The following is a 17633-nucleotide window of genomic DNA, read 5'->3' as shown; positions in this document are numbered from 1 at the left end:
GGGAGAGACAGCGCTAAGGATGTCTGACTGACAGCTTAGGGAGCAGGCCTAAGCCATCAGTCGGACATCCCCCAAGGGATCCTGGACTGTGAGAGGGCACAGGCTGGGCCCCCTGAATGCATGAATTTCATGCGCCAGGCCTCTAGTTACTCTCTAAATCAAGATAGATGGCAAAATTATTGATGCAGGTTTTAAAGCTATCAATATATAAATGACCATTGTAGAAGTGAATTGGATGAACTATTCAGAAAGATCATTAAAGAAAGAGAAAATTGGCCATTAAGTCAATTTATAATTATGCTATTTCAGGGTCAGATAAAAAAAAAATAGAACCTGGACACAGGGCATGGAGCATAACTAATATTAACAAATGGGACCAAGAATCAAGAGAGTTAAGGGCTGTGTGAGGGAAGGAAGGGAATTCCAAACAAAGTTTATCATTACTTTCAATTACTGCTGGAGATTAAGTTTGTGGAAAAAATGAAGAGATGTTATTAAATTTAGCAAGTAGGTAATCTTTGTTAGCATTGAGAATGCAATTTCAACACTGGAATGAGAGAAATCAGACTACAATGCTTTCAAAAGTAAATGGAGGGAAGAAAGTGGAGTAGTGAACATGGATGATGTATAAAATGTTGTAGTGATCTCACTTATATGTGAAACCTAAAAAAGAAAAACTCATAGAAATAGAGTATAAATTGCCAGAGGTGTGGCTGGGGGTGTTAGGAGAAATGGGGGATTTTGTTTAAAGGAAATATATTTCCAGTTATAAGATGAATAACTTCTGGTGATCTAATGTACAGTATGGTGACTATAGTTAATAATATTGTATTAACATATTGCTAAAAAAGTGTAAGAGATCTCAAATATTCTACCACATAAGCACATACACAAATAATAATTATTTGAAGTGCTTATGTTAACTGACTTTATTATTTTGCAATATACATTTATCAAATAATACTGTGCACCTTCAACCTACACAAAATCACATTTTAATTAGTCAATAGAGCTGGTAAAAAGAGCCAATTGTGAAATATTCAGAAATTGGTGAGGTTTTGATAAGCCTTTGGTAGCTTAATATCAGCCAAGATGGGACTATTTATACCATGTGACTTGAAAACAACAAAAAGGAGTGAATGGAAGAGAAGAAAATGTAATAGTAAGCATATAAGAATATAAAGAAATAAGTCAGTGAATAGGAAATTAAAGATTGGTAGTTAATGTTGGAGAAAAAATAATTATTTTCTCATTACAAAATGACATAGCTTTATTGTTTAGAATTTATAAATCAGACACAAACAAGAAAAAAATGAAAAGTAATCATTAATTCACCATAAGATATACACTTCAAGTTAAAGAAAAAGATGGAAGTGAAGACAGATGCAGTGTGGTGACAAGCTCTTTTGTTAAGTAGAAGAAAGAAGGGTTAGAGGAAATATTATAACATTTAACTTTTGTGGGACTTTAAATTATTTTAGTGTAGCTCTTTGTGCAGTCTGAGTGGTTTAATTCACAGTGATAAGAACAGAAAGAGTAGTTTTAATATGTATGCCTCAATTAGTTATTACGTGTCCTAGGGTATTTAATAAATATAAATGAATAAATATAAACTCTACCCTTTACATTGCTTAACCAATCCAAGGCTTTGCTTCTTTCTCTGTAGATTTTTGTTAACATAATATTGGATAAATATACCTTTCTCTAATTAAACTAACCTATTTGTAGTCAGAAGACATTTCATCATGCCTCACACTTACTCATCACTAGTTTTCCATAGTTGTTGAAAATATTGAGCTCGTGAACTGCAGTGTGTAAAAATCACCCTCATTTTGATAAGTGAACATTACCAAGCCATCATATATATATATATATATATATATATATATATATATATATATATATATATATATATATATCAATGCAGTTATAATTGTGCAATTTTGCATTTAAAATCCATTTGCAAGTTATTTCATCGCTATGATTTTGCACCTGGTATATGCTCATCTTTTAAAATGCAATTTCTCTTCCAGTGAAGACATGTGGCTCTAATCTTCAAGGACCAAGCGGAACCTTTACGTCTCCCAACTTTCCCTTCCAGTATGACAGCAATGCACAGTGCGTCTGGGTCATCACAGCGGTGAATACAAATAAGGTAAGGACGTCACCGTGGGAGAAAAGCGTAATCACAGAGCCAAAGGCAAAGAGATTGTGAGGAAAGTGCGGCAAAGAAAATTCATGTCTCAAGTATGATCTCTGCAGTATTTTCTACTTACCTATTATATAGAACATAAACTTATCTGAAAGTTTTTGAAAAAATAAATTTAAAATAATACAATTTTACTCCCAGTTACTAACATATAATTGTTAACACATTAACATTATAAATTAATGTTTTCTGAGACATGTTTTGGAAGGTTGTAAGTGTGTATTTCTTTTTTTAAAAAAGAAGCCATGAATAATGGCTTTTCACTTCATATCTTTTTTGCTTGACATATTATTCAGGGATATGGTGTTTTTAAACATAGCTGACTTTTAATGTTTCTCTACTGCCACACAGCTTTTTTTTATTATAAATTGTTGATTTTAATGTGCCCTGCGCTAATAGAAGTTCATATTATAACACCTGAAAAGGTTAGGTTGTCTTTCTGTTTCACTAAAAGTGACTAATACATCCAGATATGTATGTGCTACAACATTTTGAACAAAATTATAATGCTGAATGAGTGCAAGAGAGGCTGAAATATTAGCTAATTTTCCTCTCCTGCTCTATCCTGCTTTTCCTTGTAAAAATATAGAGGAAATAATTTTAACCACCCAGCCTGTGTCATCAGTTCAGTTCAATTCAACAAATGTTTATTTATTGATTACCTTTCCTGTGCAAATTATGGCTTGTTGAGAAAATAAAAAATCATGAAGTACTTGAAAAATAAACTCAAGTTTAGTGAACACTTAGTAACATGCCAGGTAAAATTTGCAGCACTCTTCATGAATTATTTAATCTTCATAACAACCCCCCCCCATGAGGTAGTTTTATTTCTGCATTTAACAGAGAGGCTAAATAACTTGCCTAAGATCACATAAATAGTAAAGGTCAGAGCTGTGAACTTTATAAGATACACAGCTTATCCTATTTATGAGGCTATATCTCACTCTAAGATGTAAGTATCTTACACTAAGATAAGCGTGGAGTGAGTTCATTGTGAAATACAGAATAAACACTTTGAATTAATCCTGCATGGAGATATAAAATCTTTTTGTGTCATGGTAATTACCTATAATTTTCATCAAAGTGTGGTAATTATATTCTATTCTATACAATATCTGCTCTGCTAAATTTAATTTATTCTCATTACTGAGTTACCTGAAGTTTCACAGAGGTCGTCACATCTCTTCTTGTTTATCTTACCTAATCTGCCAAACTTTTATCTCTTCCTTTTCTCCCTAAAAAAAAAAAAAAAAAATTCCAATGTATTTTCTAAGGAGGACATAATTACTTTCACCTCTTTATACTTTTTTCAAATAGCTGACTGATAATATTAATGTTTAATCTGTTGGTTTACCTCCATTTTCATATAATGTATAAAAATTGGTTTTCAAGCATTGTTAATCGTGACACACAGTTAGAATTATATTTTACATTGTGCTATTGTGTCCCAGATCCCATACACACACACACACACACACACACACACACACACACACACACACAGTGTCCCAAAATAATATTTTATCTTACTACAAAAGTGCACTTCTCTATTTTTTTAATTTATTGTAATCTATTTTTAAAGTATTGTTCATGCCTCACTAAATCAATGTCACGGTGCACTAAGAAGTTACAACACATAGTTTGAAAAATACTGTTTATAGTTTTGCTTCCAGGGATCATCACAGTAGAAAGTGTTACTGGCATGAACTATAGACAACACAGCTCTCCTAATTAACCAGCCTTCTTGATTCCTCAATAGCTGTAATTTTCTCCAAATGTTATTGCTCATATTTTTCATTATGTTTGGTAAACTTGAAAAGTAATCATTGTATTCTAAATGTCCAAAACAAATATATGGTAGGTGAAAAAAACTCTGAGAATTGAAACTAAATGAAACTGGATGGAACTGGTTTTCTATCTGGGCTTTCCCTCTTGACTTAATTATACAATTTTAGGCAGGTCTTATCCTAGAGTCCTCTGAGCACAGTTTTATGTGTTTCTTAATCTTTTAGATATAATAATACCATATCATAAAGTTGTTTTACTGATTAGATAAGAAAGTGTAAAATGTCTGGTTCAGAGTAGGATCACTTTAAATGACAGTGATTATCATTGCCAAATGTTTCCTTCTCATCAAGAAATATGCTGCTTGCCCTAGCTGGCTTGGCTCTGTGAATAGAGTGTCAGCCTGTGGACTGAGGGGTCCCAGGTTCGATTCCAGCCAAGGGCACATGCCTGGGTTGCGGGCTCAGTCCCCAGTGGGGGGTGTGCAGGAGCCAGCCTATCAATGATTCTCTCTCATCATTGATGTTTCTATCTCTCTCTCCTTCTCTCTTCTTCTCTGAAATCAATAAAGAAATAAATTTAAAAAATAAATATGCTGCTTCTCTTCAGTTATTTGAGAGATTTAACTTATGTATTAATGTAGAAAAACACTACATACTTTTTTCTTCCACATTTGATTATGTGGCAGAATAACTTAGAGATGACTGTGTCTTATACTAAAAACATTAAACATTAAATTATAGTCATTTTACTGATCATTCTATCAACATTGCCATTAAACTTACTAAAAAATCTATACTAATAATATAGAAATATGCAAATTATCCATTATAGTGTCACGTCATGACCGGATCAGCAGGCTGCGTCCCCGCCCTCTGCTAAGGCAGCTGCAAGGCCTGGGGTAGGATAGGATACGATAGGAGGGGATAAGAAAGGAGAGGGAGAGGAAGGCAGGCCTGCATGCAGACAGGCCAAGAAGAGACAGAAATACAGAAAGGGAACAAGAAAAAGATGCAGGAATGGAAAAGGGAAGGAAACACGGGGCTTCACGCGGGAGGGGGTAGCTACCTGGGTGGGGGGGGGGGGAGGGAGCAGGTGTGCCTGGCGAGGGAGGCACTCATGGGTCCGAGATGAAGTGGTGGATGGTCCAAGGCCTTCTAGGTGGAGGCACTCCTGCTTCACAGTGATTTCCATGTGGGCCTCGGCCACCCTCGCTGGGCCAGGCGTCCTGGACAGGGAGTGGGAGCAGGATGGCGGCGGAGAGTCTGGGGAAGGGGGTGGTGGTGAACACCTGGCTTGGGCTGAGCCCTGGGCTGGGGGTTCACGCCTCCCCCACCCCCACACACAGAAGCTTTATGAAGGGAGGGAGGGGAAAGAAGAACTTTATGAAGGAGTCAGTAGAGAGCAGAGTTAAAGAAAGAGGATGTATGAGTGAACTGTAGGAGCTATAATGAAAATCAAGTATAGTTGTATACTGGGAACAGATTTTAAAAGTAGGAGTCAGAAAAGAAAGAAGGTAATAAATGATAGTGAATAATCAGGCAGGTAGATAGCTAGATATTAAAACAGTGGAAGAAGAGAAGAATATATGGGAAAGGTAGGATGAGAGAGAAAGAGGGAAGGAAGAAAAGTTTTAAAGGGGAGCCAGTAGAGCTTAAAAGGAGAATGGGAAGAAGGAAAAAATGGGGGAGGGAGCAAAGCAGGTCCAAGGGAGGACGTGAAGAAAAAAAAAATAAGGTGGGAAGGAAGGAAAAGGGGAGGGAGGGGAGAGGTAAAGATAAAGGAAAAAAGGAATGTGGGGAGGGAGGGTAGGAGAAAGATGGGAAGAAGGATGATGGAACAGAAGTAGGAAACAAGGAGGGAAGAAAAGTTTATAAATGATGAGTCAGTAGGAAAAAGTGTTACATAAAAGAAGAGAGAAAAATTGTGTGAGAGGGAGAAGCCAATAAGGAAGTCAAATACAATTGTGTGTGAAGGGGATAAGATTAAAAAAACGGTAATAGGAGCAACCAGGCCAGCAGGGGAGGGCAGTTAGGGGTGACCAGGCTGGCAGGGCAGGGCAGTTAGGGGGATCAGGCAGGTAGGCAGAGTGGTTAGGGCAGGCAGGCAGGTGAGCGGTTAGGAGCCAGAGGTCCCGGATTGGATCAGGCTGAAACTGGCAGTTGGACATCCCTTAAGGGCTCCCGGATTGGAGAAGGGTTCAGGTTGGGCTGAGGAACCCCTCCCGCCCCAGTGCACGAATTTCATGCACTGGGCCTCTTGTAAAATATAATGACCAAGCATTACAATCTTAAAGTAATATGTAATTTTAAGGTTATTTTATACCCCTTTCAGAAGCTTCTGTAAGGGAATATTTCCTTTAATTATAGCATTTCAGTAATGGGTACAATTGAGGATTTCTTCATAATAGCAAATTAAAATATTAGAGCTGATATTTTAAATAATCTGATCATTGAATTAATTATTCTCCTTGCATTAAGATATGCATCTATCATCCGCTATGTGTGAAATAATTTTCTGTCTTGAACAGTTTCTTAATTTTTATAAAGATGATCTTCCTCAGTATTATAGGTGGGTCTAGTGCATTTGTCTTTAATCTCAGGTATGTGGGATACAAAAATAATTCCCAAGGTGTACCTGAGTTGCCTGGACACCATTTTAAGATATTCTACTTACTACCACTGTCCTGCCTGATGACCCTCTTCTATCTGTTTGCTCTCTTTTACCACTCTCTCCCTTTTATGATTATTTTGTGCAGTGTCAAAAGAAAGGCATACATTACTTTTCCAGCTGAAATATTAATATCCTACTTCACCTTAGTGTAAATAAAACTCTGAACATTCAGAGTAAGAAAATCAGAATCACAGCTCCTAAGTAAGAGTCCTTGAGAACAAATCCAAACATAGATTCACTAAGATATATTTGAAGGAGACAATCTTATTTTAGCCAAACAACAAACTTATTAAATGCCCCATATCTTTATTTATGCATCTGTGCACATAAGTATCTGTCTATCTATCTATCTATCTATCTATCTATCTATCTATCTATCTATCATCTATCATCTATCATTATCTATCATCCATCTAACCATACATCTATTTTTAATATATCTATCTTCCTGTTTATCTCTATCTATCCTATAACAATTGAATTGAAACACAAAGTTTGGCTTTTAGAACAAAAATATTTTCTGATTTGTCTGATTAATTTTATAGTTTATCCATTTTTAACATATGAACATTTTATAGAAGTCAAATAAACTAATGATGCAAGATTTTTAGAAAACTATATTCAAGGTATTTGTAAAATTAGAGTATAGTAGAAATTGCATTATTTGCATCTACTCACACTTGGAATTTAAAAAGAAAATAGATTTTTGTTTAAAATTGTGTAAGAAAGTAGTTTTCAAAAATATTTTATCTATGTGTGTAAAAGTATTTGAAGGCTCTCTAGACCAGCACTGTCCAATAGAAATATACTGTGAGACACATACTTAATTTTATACTTTATATTAGTTGCTTTTTAAAAGATGAATTAAATTTAGTATTATATTTAGTTTAATCCCAATATTATAATTTCAACATTTAATTAGCATAAAATTATTAATGTGGTAATTTACCATCATTTTTTTTCATTCTAAATCTTTGAAATCCAAAATGTGTTTAGCACTTAAGTGGCATCTCAGTTCAGACAAGCCCCATGTCAAGTGCTCTATAGCCACATGCTGCTGGCAGCTACCATATTGTACAGGGAAAATATTGACTAGTTTGACTGCTCCTTAGATAATATAAGGTGATGATGGTGACTCTTGAGGAGAATAAATGCCCCATTGCAAGGGAATTGCCTCAAGTGACCTTTCTGTAGAGGCTTCATGGAAAGAGGAGGGAATGCTCCCATTGGCAGAGGCAACTCTGGAAGACAGGGTTTTAAGATGCTCAGCTTTATTCTGAGGCATCCAGATGTCTCTATTTCAGATTTCAGGATCACTCTCAATTATTGCTCTAATTTTCACATGAGAAATTGTGAATCTATAATTTAGTCATACACTATAATTATGCAATGTGTGTAATTAAATCATGGGTATAAGTTTCAGCCCTATCTGCCCAGTGCTACAGTGTCACCATAGAAGGACTCTTGCTCTCTGACCATGACTTAAACTATAATTGAATTTTTTTCTGACTTCAGTAAAGTCATCTCCTTCCAGAATCCTAATAGTTTTGGGTATGATGGTCATCAAGTGCATCAACCAGTTGTCTTGCCCCCTCAAGCCTTGTCTTCAATAACTGTTTCATTCTAATCACAAGTAATGAATTAAATCATTTTTATGCCATTTTCTACAGACCAGGAGCTCCATGTCAAGACCAAAAAATAATCAAAGCACTCTCCAAAATCCCATCTTTGAGAATATATTTATTGGGCTCTTCTTGATACCAAAGAATATATCAGTCAAGGTCTGGTCAGGAAATACACTGAGTGGCCATATTATTATGATCTGTGAACTCTGAATGCATAATCTGGCCACTCAGTGTGTGTGTGTGCGTGTGTATAATATATACATATATACATATATGCATATATATATGTGTGTGTGTATATATGATTATTTGTATAGATATAGATATAATATGTATATATAATATATATATATATATATAATTAGAGGCCCAGTGCATGAATTCATTCATGGGTGGGGTCTGGCCAGCCTGGCCAGGGGGAGGGGACATGGGCAGTTGGCCAGCCTGCTTGCTGGTCGAACTCCTGGTTGAGGGGAAAATTTGCATATTAGCCTTTTATTACATGGAATATACACTGAGTGGCCAGATTATTATGCGTTCAGATATCATAATAATATGGCCACTCAGTGTATAATCTACATTAGTTATTTAAAATACATGGAATTCATTTGGAGGATTTTTATGCAGGTGTTTTAATTTGAAAATAACAAATTAATATAGAAGCAATAACCGTATACACAGACACCATATTTACTGCTGGAGGAAGAAAATAGAAAACATGGTATTACAGAATATAAGAGTTTATAATGGGGGCTTTGTAAAACTGGAACTCAAATTTCAAACAAGGAAATATCCCGTGGTTGGTTAGAGCATCATACTGATACACCAAGGTTTTGGGTTCGATCTCCAGTCAGGGCACATACCAGAAGCAAGCAATGAATGCATGCGTAAGTGGAATAACAAGTCAGTCTCTCTCTCTCTCTCTCTCTCTCTCTCTCTCTCTCTCTCTCTCTCTCCATAAAAGTTAAAGAAGAAAAGAGACCAGAATAATATTTAATAGCAATAGTTAATCTATATTAAATGTCTACTATATAATAGGCATTGTTCTAAACCCTTGTATATAATATTTAATTTAAGCTTTACAACACTCCTATATTGTCGGTACCATTATTATTCAGATAAAGAAACAGATTCTGGTAGATAAATTTTCCAACACCATAGTGTAACTTTCAGAGACAATATTCTTAACCACATATTATGTTTCTTATGTTCACTTTTTTTTTTTCCTACTACCTCACTTCCAAAGTCTCACTGGGCTCCTGTTCCTTCTTCAACTGGGATTTTTAGCTTTTTCTTATTTCTATGAACTACCCCATATTTTTATATACTTGCATATTTTTCTTAAGTCAGCCAAAACAGTTTTGGTTTTTTATTACTTATTACCAAGGAACACTGAGGCAGGATGTAATGACACAGTTGCTGTTTCTATTATTGTCTTCTGATCTAGCATAAGGAGTCTTGCAATGTTTAGCTCTGCCAATTTGCCCTCTGATACATTACAGAATATTTTGCCAATTGATAATATGCACATTTCCTCTGTTCTTGTCTGTATATAAGTATGAGAAATCTACCCCAATATATGGTAATGTTAGCTACCTTTAACTTCTTGGGTTTCTAATGTCCTTTGGAGAAGTGACTCTTCAAATATAAACATATAAATTAATGATTCTTCAAATATAAACATATAAATTAATGGTAAAGTCAAATAGTCTTTTTAATTAAATAATTATTCAGTGTAATATGCACAACCAAGAGGAAAAATGTGAAACATAATTTTTTTTTAAATTTTTGACCAGTTTTTGTTCTCACTTTAAGTGGAATGCACTTTTATCCACATTGAATGATTATTAGAAGAATAATGTTGATGTCTCCAGGATGTCAGCAATTCTCACAATGGAGAAAATAAAATCCATTGGGAGTAATGAAAGATTAAATTAACTGAGCATAGAAGAATGTAATTCAGAGAGAATAAAGACAGGCACACGAGGTCAACCTCAGTTTAGGTTATAACTCTCAGTAGTTTAGCAGGCATCTCAAGTGTCAGAAGAAATAAAATTGATCATCAAAAGAATAAGAATTGACTGTTTTGTTTTAATGTTGTGTAACACTAGCCAAAAGCACAATATTTTTTGTACTACAAGGCTCTGAATATTTAATTTTTCTTTCTAAATTTGGCTCATATTTTCACCTTAGGATTCATAGAATATTGTTTACTATAACCTAGGTACACCAGTGAAGAGGATCAGTGCCTGGCATGATTTTAAATTGTATATATTTAAGAACCCACTTTGGAACTTCCTGACTTATGTATATAACTTCCTTGTTATTATACTAGAGACCCAGTGCATGAAATTTGTGCACGGGGGAGGGAGGTTTCCTCAGCCCAGCCTGCACTCTCTCCAATCTGGGACCCCTCGGGAGATGTCCGACTGCCGGTTTAGGCCCGATCCTGGGGATCCTGCACCCTCTCACAATCCAAGACCACTGGCTCCTAACTGCTCACCTTCCTGTCTGCCTGATTGCCCCTAACTGCCCCCCTGCTGGTCTGGTCATTCCCAACTGCCCCCCCCCCCCCGCCAGCCTGGTCATCCCTCACTAACCCCCCTGCCAGCCTGGTTGCCCCACACAGCCTGCCAGCCTGCTATTTGGTTGTTACTATTACTGTGATGGCGTCGCAGACAATTTGCACATTCCTTTATTATTAGTATAGATATAGAACTAGAGGCCTGGTGCACGAAATTGTGCACTGGAGGGGGGTCCCTCAGCTTGGCCTGCGCCCTCTCGCAGTCCAGGAGCCCTGCCATCGCTCACCCCAGAGAGGGAGGTGCTGCCCATCCTTCACAACACTGCCAGACAGGTAGCTTGTGCCTCCCTCTTTGGGGCGATCGATCAGGGGGCTCCGTGATCGATCGCCACAAAGAGGGAGGCCCAGGCCACTGACTGGTGGACTGCAGTGGGTGGGTGGCCCCCCCCCCCAACTAATTGCATCGCACCCGTTTTGGCTGGCCTGGTGCCAGTGCATGTCATAGTGTGGTCATCTGGATGGTCGTTCTGCTGTTTGGCCATTCAGTCAATTTGCATATTATGCTTTTATTATTATAGATTATTATAGATAATGTAAGGACAGAGTTTTGATCTAAGAGGCAAAGCCCTGAATTCTTGTGTAGATTAGCTCACCTCTTTGACTCTTGTTTCTTCCTATTTCAAGCAGGAATAATGACCCATGCTTACCATTCCATACAAGTGTTGGAGGATCAACAAGTTAAACAACACTTTATACATTGGAAATTATCTTGAAAATGTGAAGTATTATAATGCCTATTATTTATACCAGACCTATTTCAAAAAAAATTTTAGGTGTATGATATTATCCGATAGACTATAATACATAGGTTTAGATATGTTGAGTAATTAAATATGTTCAAACATGAAAATAGTACCTAGCTAATAGTGGGTGTTCAGTTAACATTTGTTGCATAAATAAAAAAAAACTAATAGATAAGAATAAGCAATGTATATGGAACATGTGAGAAATTATTAGGCATTTTTATGCCACATAGTCTAAAATTAGTGGACAGTCGGCAGAAAATATTTTGTTGTCATTATACTGCTTTATAAATAAATATAAACTATATTTATATTAAATAACATTTATACTTGTATATTATTTTCTCTAACGTTATCATAAAACAGAGTTCATGGCTGTTTCATATAGTTCTGCTAAAATTTCACTATTATCCTCACACGGATTTGGTTTCTGTTGATGTGACAGGAGAGATGGGAGTTTCTCCCCTTACCTTTTCAAACGTAAATGCAGGAAACAGGGCCAACCTTTTCTAGAAGGGAATACTGTCCCTTTCTAAGAGGTGCTTTATCCTTTTCTTTATTTATTAAAGAAGTAATGAAGGTCCATTTTATAACATGGTAAAATACATTTAATGCAATACTTAAGCCCATGGTTTGTGTTTAGACCCATAAAAGACCCACTCAGCGCTCCTTCCTATAAACTCTGCAGGCGGCAGAAAACACCCTTGACTTCCACTGTAATACTATTATTAGGAGTCTTTCCATATTGTCACTCTTCCATTACTGAAGCTACCCTTTTGCCACTTAATTTAGCCTGACCACTTTAGGCACTAGTTCTTTGTGCCAAATAGTTGGAGTTTGAGGATCTATGCCAAACCTCGGTGCCAGGTCTGAGACCTCAGCCAGAGACCAGAGTGTTATTTTTTTGTAGGCTGCAGCTGTCTTTTGCAAATAGCACACCTAAGGTAAGGATTTGTATGCCAGTGATTTATTGAGAGAGTGTGCCCAGGAAACGATTAAGACAGTGGGGGAGTAAGATAGAAAATAAGTATAGTTAAGCAAGAGTGCAAGTTCAGGCAAAATCCCAGGTGCAGCCTGATTCCATGCAATGTACATTACATCTGAAAGTTTATCCCAAATTGGAGCAGGGGAGCTGGGATCTCTTACTCTACATGCCATCATCGTGGACTAAGGGTTACCTGGTCCTTCAGGGCTCATGTGGGGACAAAGCAGTTAGTTCCCACAGCCCAAAGGCAGTCTCCAGAAGACTTAGAGGCAAATGAATATGGAAGATAGCAAACAGTTAACAGAAAGGACAAGAAGCATCCAGGGAGATCTGGGTGGAGTATTGACAGTGTCTGCTAAACTAAGTAGAAACTAGAGGGAGTGAACCTGAGGAGAAGTTCAGGGATAAACTGAAATCAACGCCATTTGAGCTTACCACATCTTACCAAGTAATGATTCAGAAAGAGCTCAGGAGTACTAGTAAAGTGCAGGTCAGTAGGTTAGAAATCAGAGAAACAAACTAGAAGCTCCTATCCCCAAGCCAGGCAGAGTGGCTGTGATCTCCATGTATAAGACACCACCACCTTGGGTGCAGGGGAATTATCAGAGGTGCTGACCTTCATTTCCCCTCCTCGTGGCTTACTCACACCTGCCTATATGGCACTTCTTGATTATTCCCAGCACCTGTCCTCTTGTCAAAATGACTTATTTAGTTGAAATCTTTTATAAAAAATTAATTACTCTAGGTGGGCACATTGAATAGACATCTAAAAATAAATAAATATCAATTTCGTCTTGAAGGGTATTTGCTGGTTTCCATTGTCCAAGAGCTGCGTTTAATACCAGATCAGACTCATCATGATCCCGCTTTCTTAAGCTTTTAACCAACAGAGCTGGTTGCTGAGAATAGGGCAGGGGTGGTTTCCCCAGGATTTGGACAAATGTATCTGGATTTTTTTAGATTGGATTAATCATTTTGCAACTGGGATTTGCTGTGGCCACTTTTTTATGGAATCATCTACATTTTTCTCTTGCAATGATAATGGCTGTTTCTGGAATTGTTTTTGTTGTTATTATTGTAATGTTCATTTTCTATGAAGCACATCAAAACTCAGATTCACCTTTCAGCTTAGAAGAATTATCAAACCTTAGAAACACCCAGAGGCTCAGAAATATCTATTGTGAAATGGAGGCAGTGAAAGCAAACACTAGACTATAATTTTTATTAAACCCAAATATCTTTGGGCTTTTGGACCCTTTAAAACCCTGTGAGCATTGTTTTAAATAGAAATAAACTCTGGCTTCTAAAAAAAACACACAAATATTAACAAAGAAAAAATAAATATTTCATAATGTTAAAAGGATTATTCCTGGATAGAGCAATGCCTTTATTACTTTTATGCTCACAAAAGCATTCTGTTTTAAATATCAATAGTACATGTTATATTTTATAATAAAATATAGTTTAAACAATACAACTTAATTAAAAAAACCAATATAGGTAGAGGGTAATTGACATTGCTGATTACTTCCTGCTTTTTGAAACTTTCTCTTCCCCTGGCTTTTTTTTATTTTCTGATTCCTGAATTTTCTCCCACCTTCTCAGTCTTTTCTCAATACTCAACTTCCTCTGCCATATTATTAAAATTTATGTTCTTCAATATTCTGAATTCGAGTTTTTTTATTGTAAATTATTTTCTTCTTCGTTCACACATCTAAATAAAAAATCTGACTAATTCAGTATAGCTCATGAATATGCCTCAGAGTTGCTTAATTCTCTCCTCTAGATTTCCATTATTTCTCTTTTAAGTTATCAATCAACTTTTCAACTAGCAAAACTTCATCTCATTTTACTGCTTACCCTGAGACTGTTGACAAATCCAGTGTGACATTTTATTGTAAAATAAAATATCTACTTCCTTGGTAAAATATTAAATAGATCTGCAATCTGAATGACTCTCACCTTTCTGAGATAGGTAAGAGTCGTGCCCCAACAGTCTACTTCATGCCAGTGCGTTACCTGAGCCCTCTGTTTTGGGGACACGCTGCTCCCTCTTTAAGGAATACCCTTCCACACTCTGTACCTCTTTAAACGTGTGATCCTGGTTATTCTTGGCTATTTATTCTCTAGGCCTCAATTCATGTTTCACTTTTTCATGGAAGCCTTTCCGGTCTTCTCTTAGATTAGTTTAGGATCCTACTCTGCATACTTGCTCACCAATTATCATATTATACTGTGATTTTCTGTTTACTCATCTATTTTCTTTAGTTTAACTTTTAAAGACAAAAATCATGCTTGAATCCTTGCATCCTTAACATTTAGTAGAGTAGCTGTACTAAATGTTAGGTGGGAGTATTTCAAACAAATATTGAAAGACTTGATTAAATGTTCCCATGTAAAAATCTCACTGGTGTATTTGCATATTTATTAGCTTTTCCTGGGAACTTCTGTGACTCTTACAAAAAAAAAAAAAAAAGGAAGGAAAAGGAGACAAAGTATGCAAAAGACAAAGTCATTTTTCTTTTAGTTTTTTTCCCCCCACTACTCCTCCCATTACTAACTGTTGGTGTCCCTACCACATTTATTTCAAGATTGTAATTGCTTTTGAATGATCAGAGCTGTGCTGTATGATAATTAAGCGTAAATATTAATTCACATAAATGGTGGCAATTAGTATACTTTATATAACCAAATAAAATTTGGGGGCCTGCCTTAGGAGAGGAAAATGAGAGACTAGACAAAGAAATCCTTAATTAAAAGTAGCAGGATACACAGACTTACCAGTTAGGACTAGGTTGTCTGTCAGTGACAGAAAACCCCATTACAAGAGAGATTTAAACAAGATGTGATCCAAGACTCACGGGGGCTCTGCTTTAGGAATTCCTCGGTGACAGGCTAACTCACTACTCTGCCATTCCTAGGGAGGGACCCCTACCCTCAGGTTCCAGCACTATGTCTCACACATTCTATACAGCGTATTGCAGGAAGAGAGAAAAAAGAAGGGGGGCAATGGACAAATGCAAGCTATTTCTTAAGAACGGTTTCTGCAATCTGCTAAAAAAAACATTTATTTGTTTGTTTGTTTGTTTACACCAAAACTTAGCAAAATGATCATCCTCAGCTGCAAGAGAAATGGAAAATATAGTTTTATTTAGGGTAACTTGGCATCAACTAAAAATCCAACTACCATGGAAGAAAGGTTAATAGGATGTTTGGGAAGGTTTGACAAACCCTATTACACTCATTTAGTCCAAAATTGATGCGTAAATGAGGAATATTCCTGTTTAAGAACTGCCTGATAAGAAGACAGATATTAGGAAAATAACAGTATTAATAATATTATTAATAATATTGATATATTAAAGTGGATAAGAATTAAGTGCATATATCAGGAACTATTCTAAGCTCTTTTTATATACAATCTCACTTAATCCTCTCATTAAATATATGAAGTATTTGCTATTATTATGTAAATTTTATACATGCAGAAACCAGTTTAGAGAACTTAAATGATGTGTCTAAATTTGAAAGACAAGTGGCCACACTAAAGAATGTAAAAGTTATGATGGTTGGATGGCATTATGATGGTGATGGTTCTATTGCTGCTGTAACAAATTATCAGAAACTTTGCTTAAAACAACACATATTTATCACCTTACTAGAGGTCCAGTGCATGAAATTTGTGCATGGGTGGGGTCCCTAGGTCTGGCCGGTGATCAGGGTCGATTGGGGCCAGGCCGATCAGGACTGGGCCAGAAAGGGGCTGACGGTTGCCAGGATGGTTGCGGCAGGAATGGACGCAGGGTGCCACTGCCTCCATCATCAGTACCCCGCCATCATGCAGTTCCTCCTTCCCTTGGCTCTGCGCTGCCACAGTGGTGGGCGGGTGGCAGGCTGATTGGGGCCTGCCAGCTGGGGGGAGGGACCACAGGAGGTTGGCAGGTCGGGGGAGGTTGGCTATGGGAGCTCACTGACCTCCAGGGGGCAACTCCTGTGTTGAGCGTCTGCCCGCTGGTGGTCAGGGCGCATCATAGCCGCCAGTTGTTCCGGTTGTTCTGGTCATTCCAGTCGTTCCAATTGCTTAGGCTTTTATATACACTGATTGGCCATATTATTATGATCTCTGAACGCATAATTGTCTGGCCACTCAGTGTGTGTGTGTGTGTGTGTGTGTGTGTGTGTGTGTGTGTATGTTAGAGGCCCGGTGCATGAATTCCTGCATGGGTGGGGTCCGGCCAGCCTGGCCAGGGGAAGGGGACATGGGCGGTTGGCCGGCCTGCCTGCTGGTCGAACTCCTGGTCGAGGGGACACTTTGCATATTAGCCTTTTATTATATAGGATATACACTGAGTGGCCAGATTATTATGCGTTCAGAGATCATAATAATATGGCCACTCAGTGTACATAGATGGTTCTCTGGGTCATGAGTTCAGTACAGGCCTCACCACAATAAAATTCAGGTCTCAGGAGGCTGTTTGTCTGGAGCTCTAGGGAAGAATGTTTTCTGTTTATTAATGCTGTTGGCAGGTTTCAGTTCTTTGTGGTTATAGGACCAAGGTCCTTAGTTTCTTTGCTGGCTCTTAGCTGAGGGCCATTCCCAGCCACCTTCAAATCCAATAAAGGCAGGTATAGTGCTTCTTGCGTCACATTTCTTTGCCACAATCTTCTGCCATTCTCTTCTACCTGTAAGGACTGTGTGATTAGATCAGGCCCACCTTGGATATCCAGGATAAATTGTTCATCTCAGTGTTCTTAACCTTAATCACATCTGCACGTCCCTTTTAGCATGTAAGGTACATAGTCCCCGGTTCCCTGGATTAAGGCATCTCATCTTGGAGAGGCCATTATTCCGTTTACCACAGGTGGGAAAGAAAAGGGGCAAGGAAATTGGAAAGCAGGTGACTTTTAAGGGATGGTGTCTTCAAATGGGAAGCTCTGTCCAGCAAAGGAGACAGAGAACTCTAATTACTATCTGAGATATAAAAAAAATGACAAAGGCAAAGCTTAAAATCTTGACTGTGTCCCATTC

At 37.3% G+C, this 17633-nt stretch overlaps 1 protein-coding gene across 3 annotated transcripts in view; it reads left to right on the top strand.

The window, feature by feature from the left end:
- The window catches only part of CSMD3 (CUB and Sushi multiple domains 3), a gene marked incomplete at both ends in the record, with an annotated part of 911147 nt that overhangs the window by 422396 nt on the left and 471118 nt on the right, over nt 1–17633 (top strand). For all 3 annotated transcript variants that reach the window (XM_079795927.1, XM_079795926.1, XM_079795925.1), the window contains one exon: nt 2034–2155. In XM_079795927.1, coding sequence (XP_079652053.1) covers nt 2034–2155 — 122 coding nt within the window. The remainder of the gene's footprint in view (nt 1–2033; nt 2156–17633) is intronic.

Source organism: Cnephaeus nilssonii, assembly GCF_951640355.1.
Source record: "Cnephaeus nilssonii genome assembly, chromosome: 18".
Classification (NCBI taxonomy): domain Eukaryota; kingdom Metazoa; phylum Chordata; class Mammalia; order Chiroptera; family Vespertilionidae; genus Cnephaeus; species Cnephaeus nilssonii.
The sequence above is the reverse complement of the archived record's forward strand: the minus strand, read 5'-3'. Positions and strand labels throughout refer to the sequence as shown.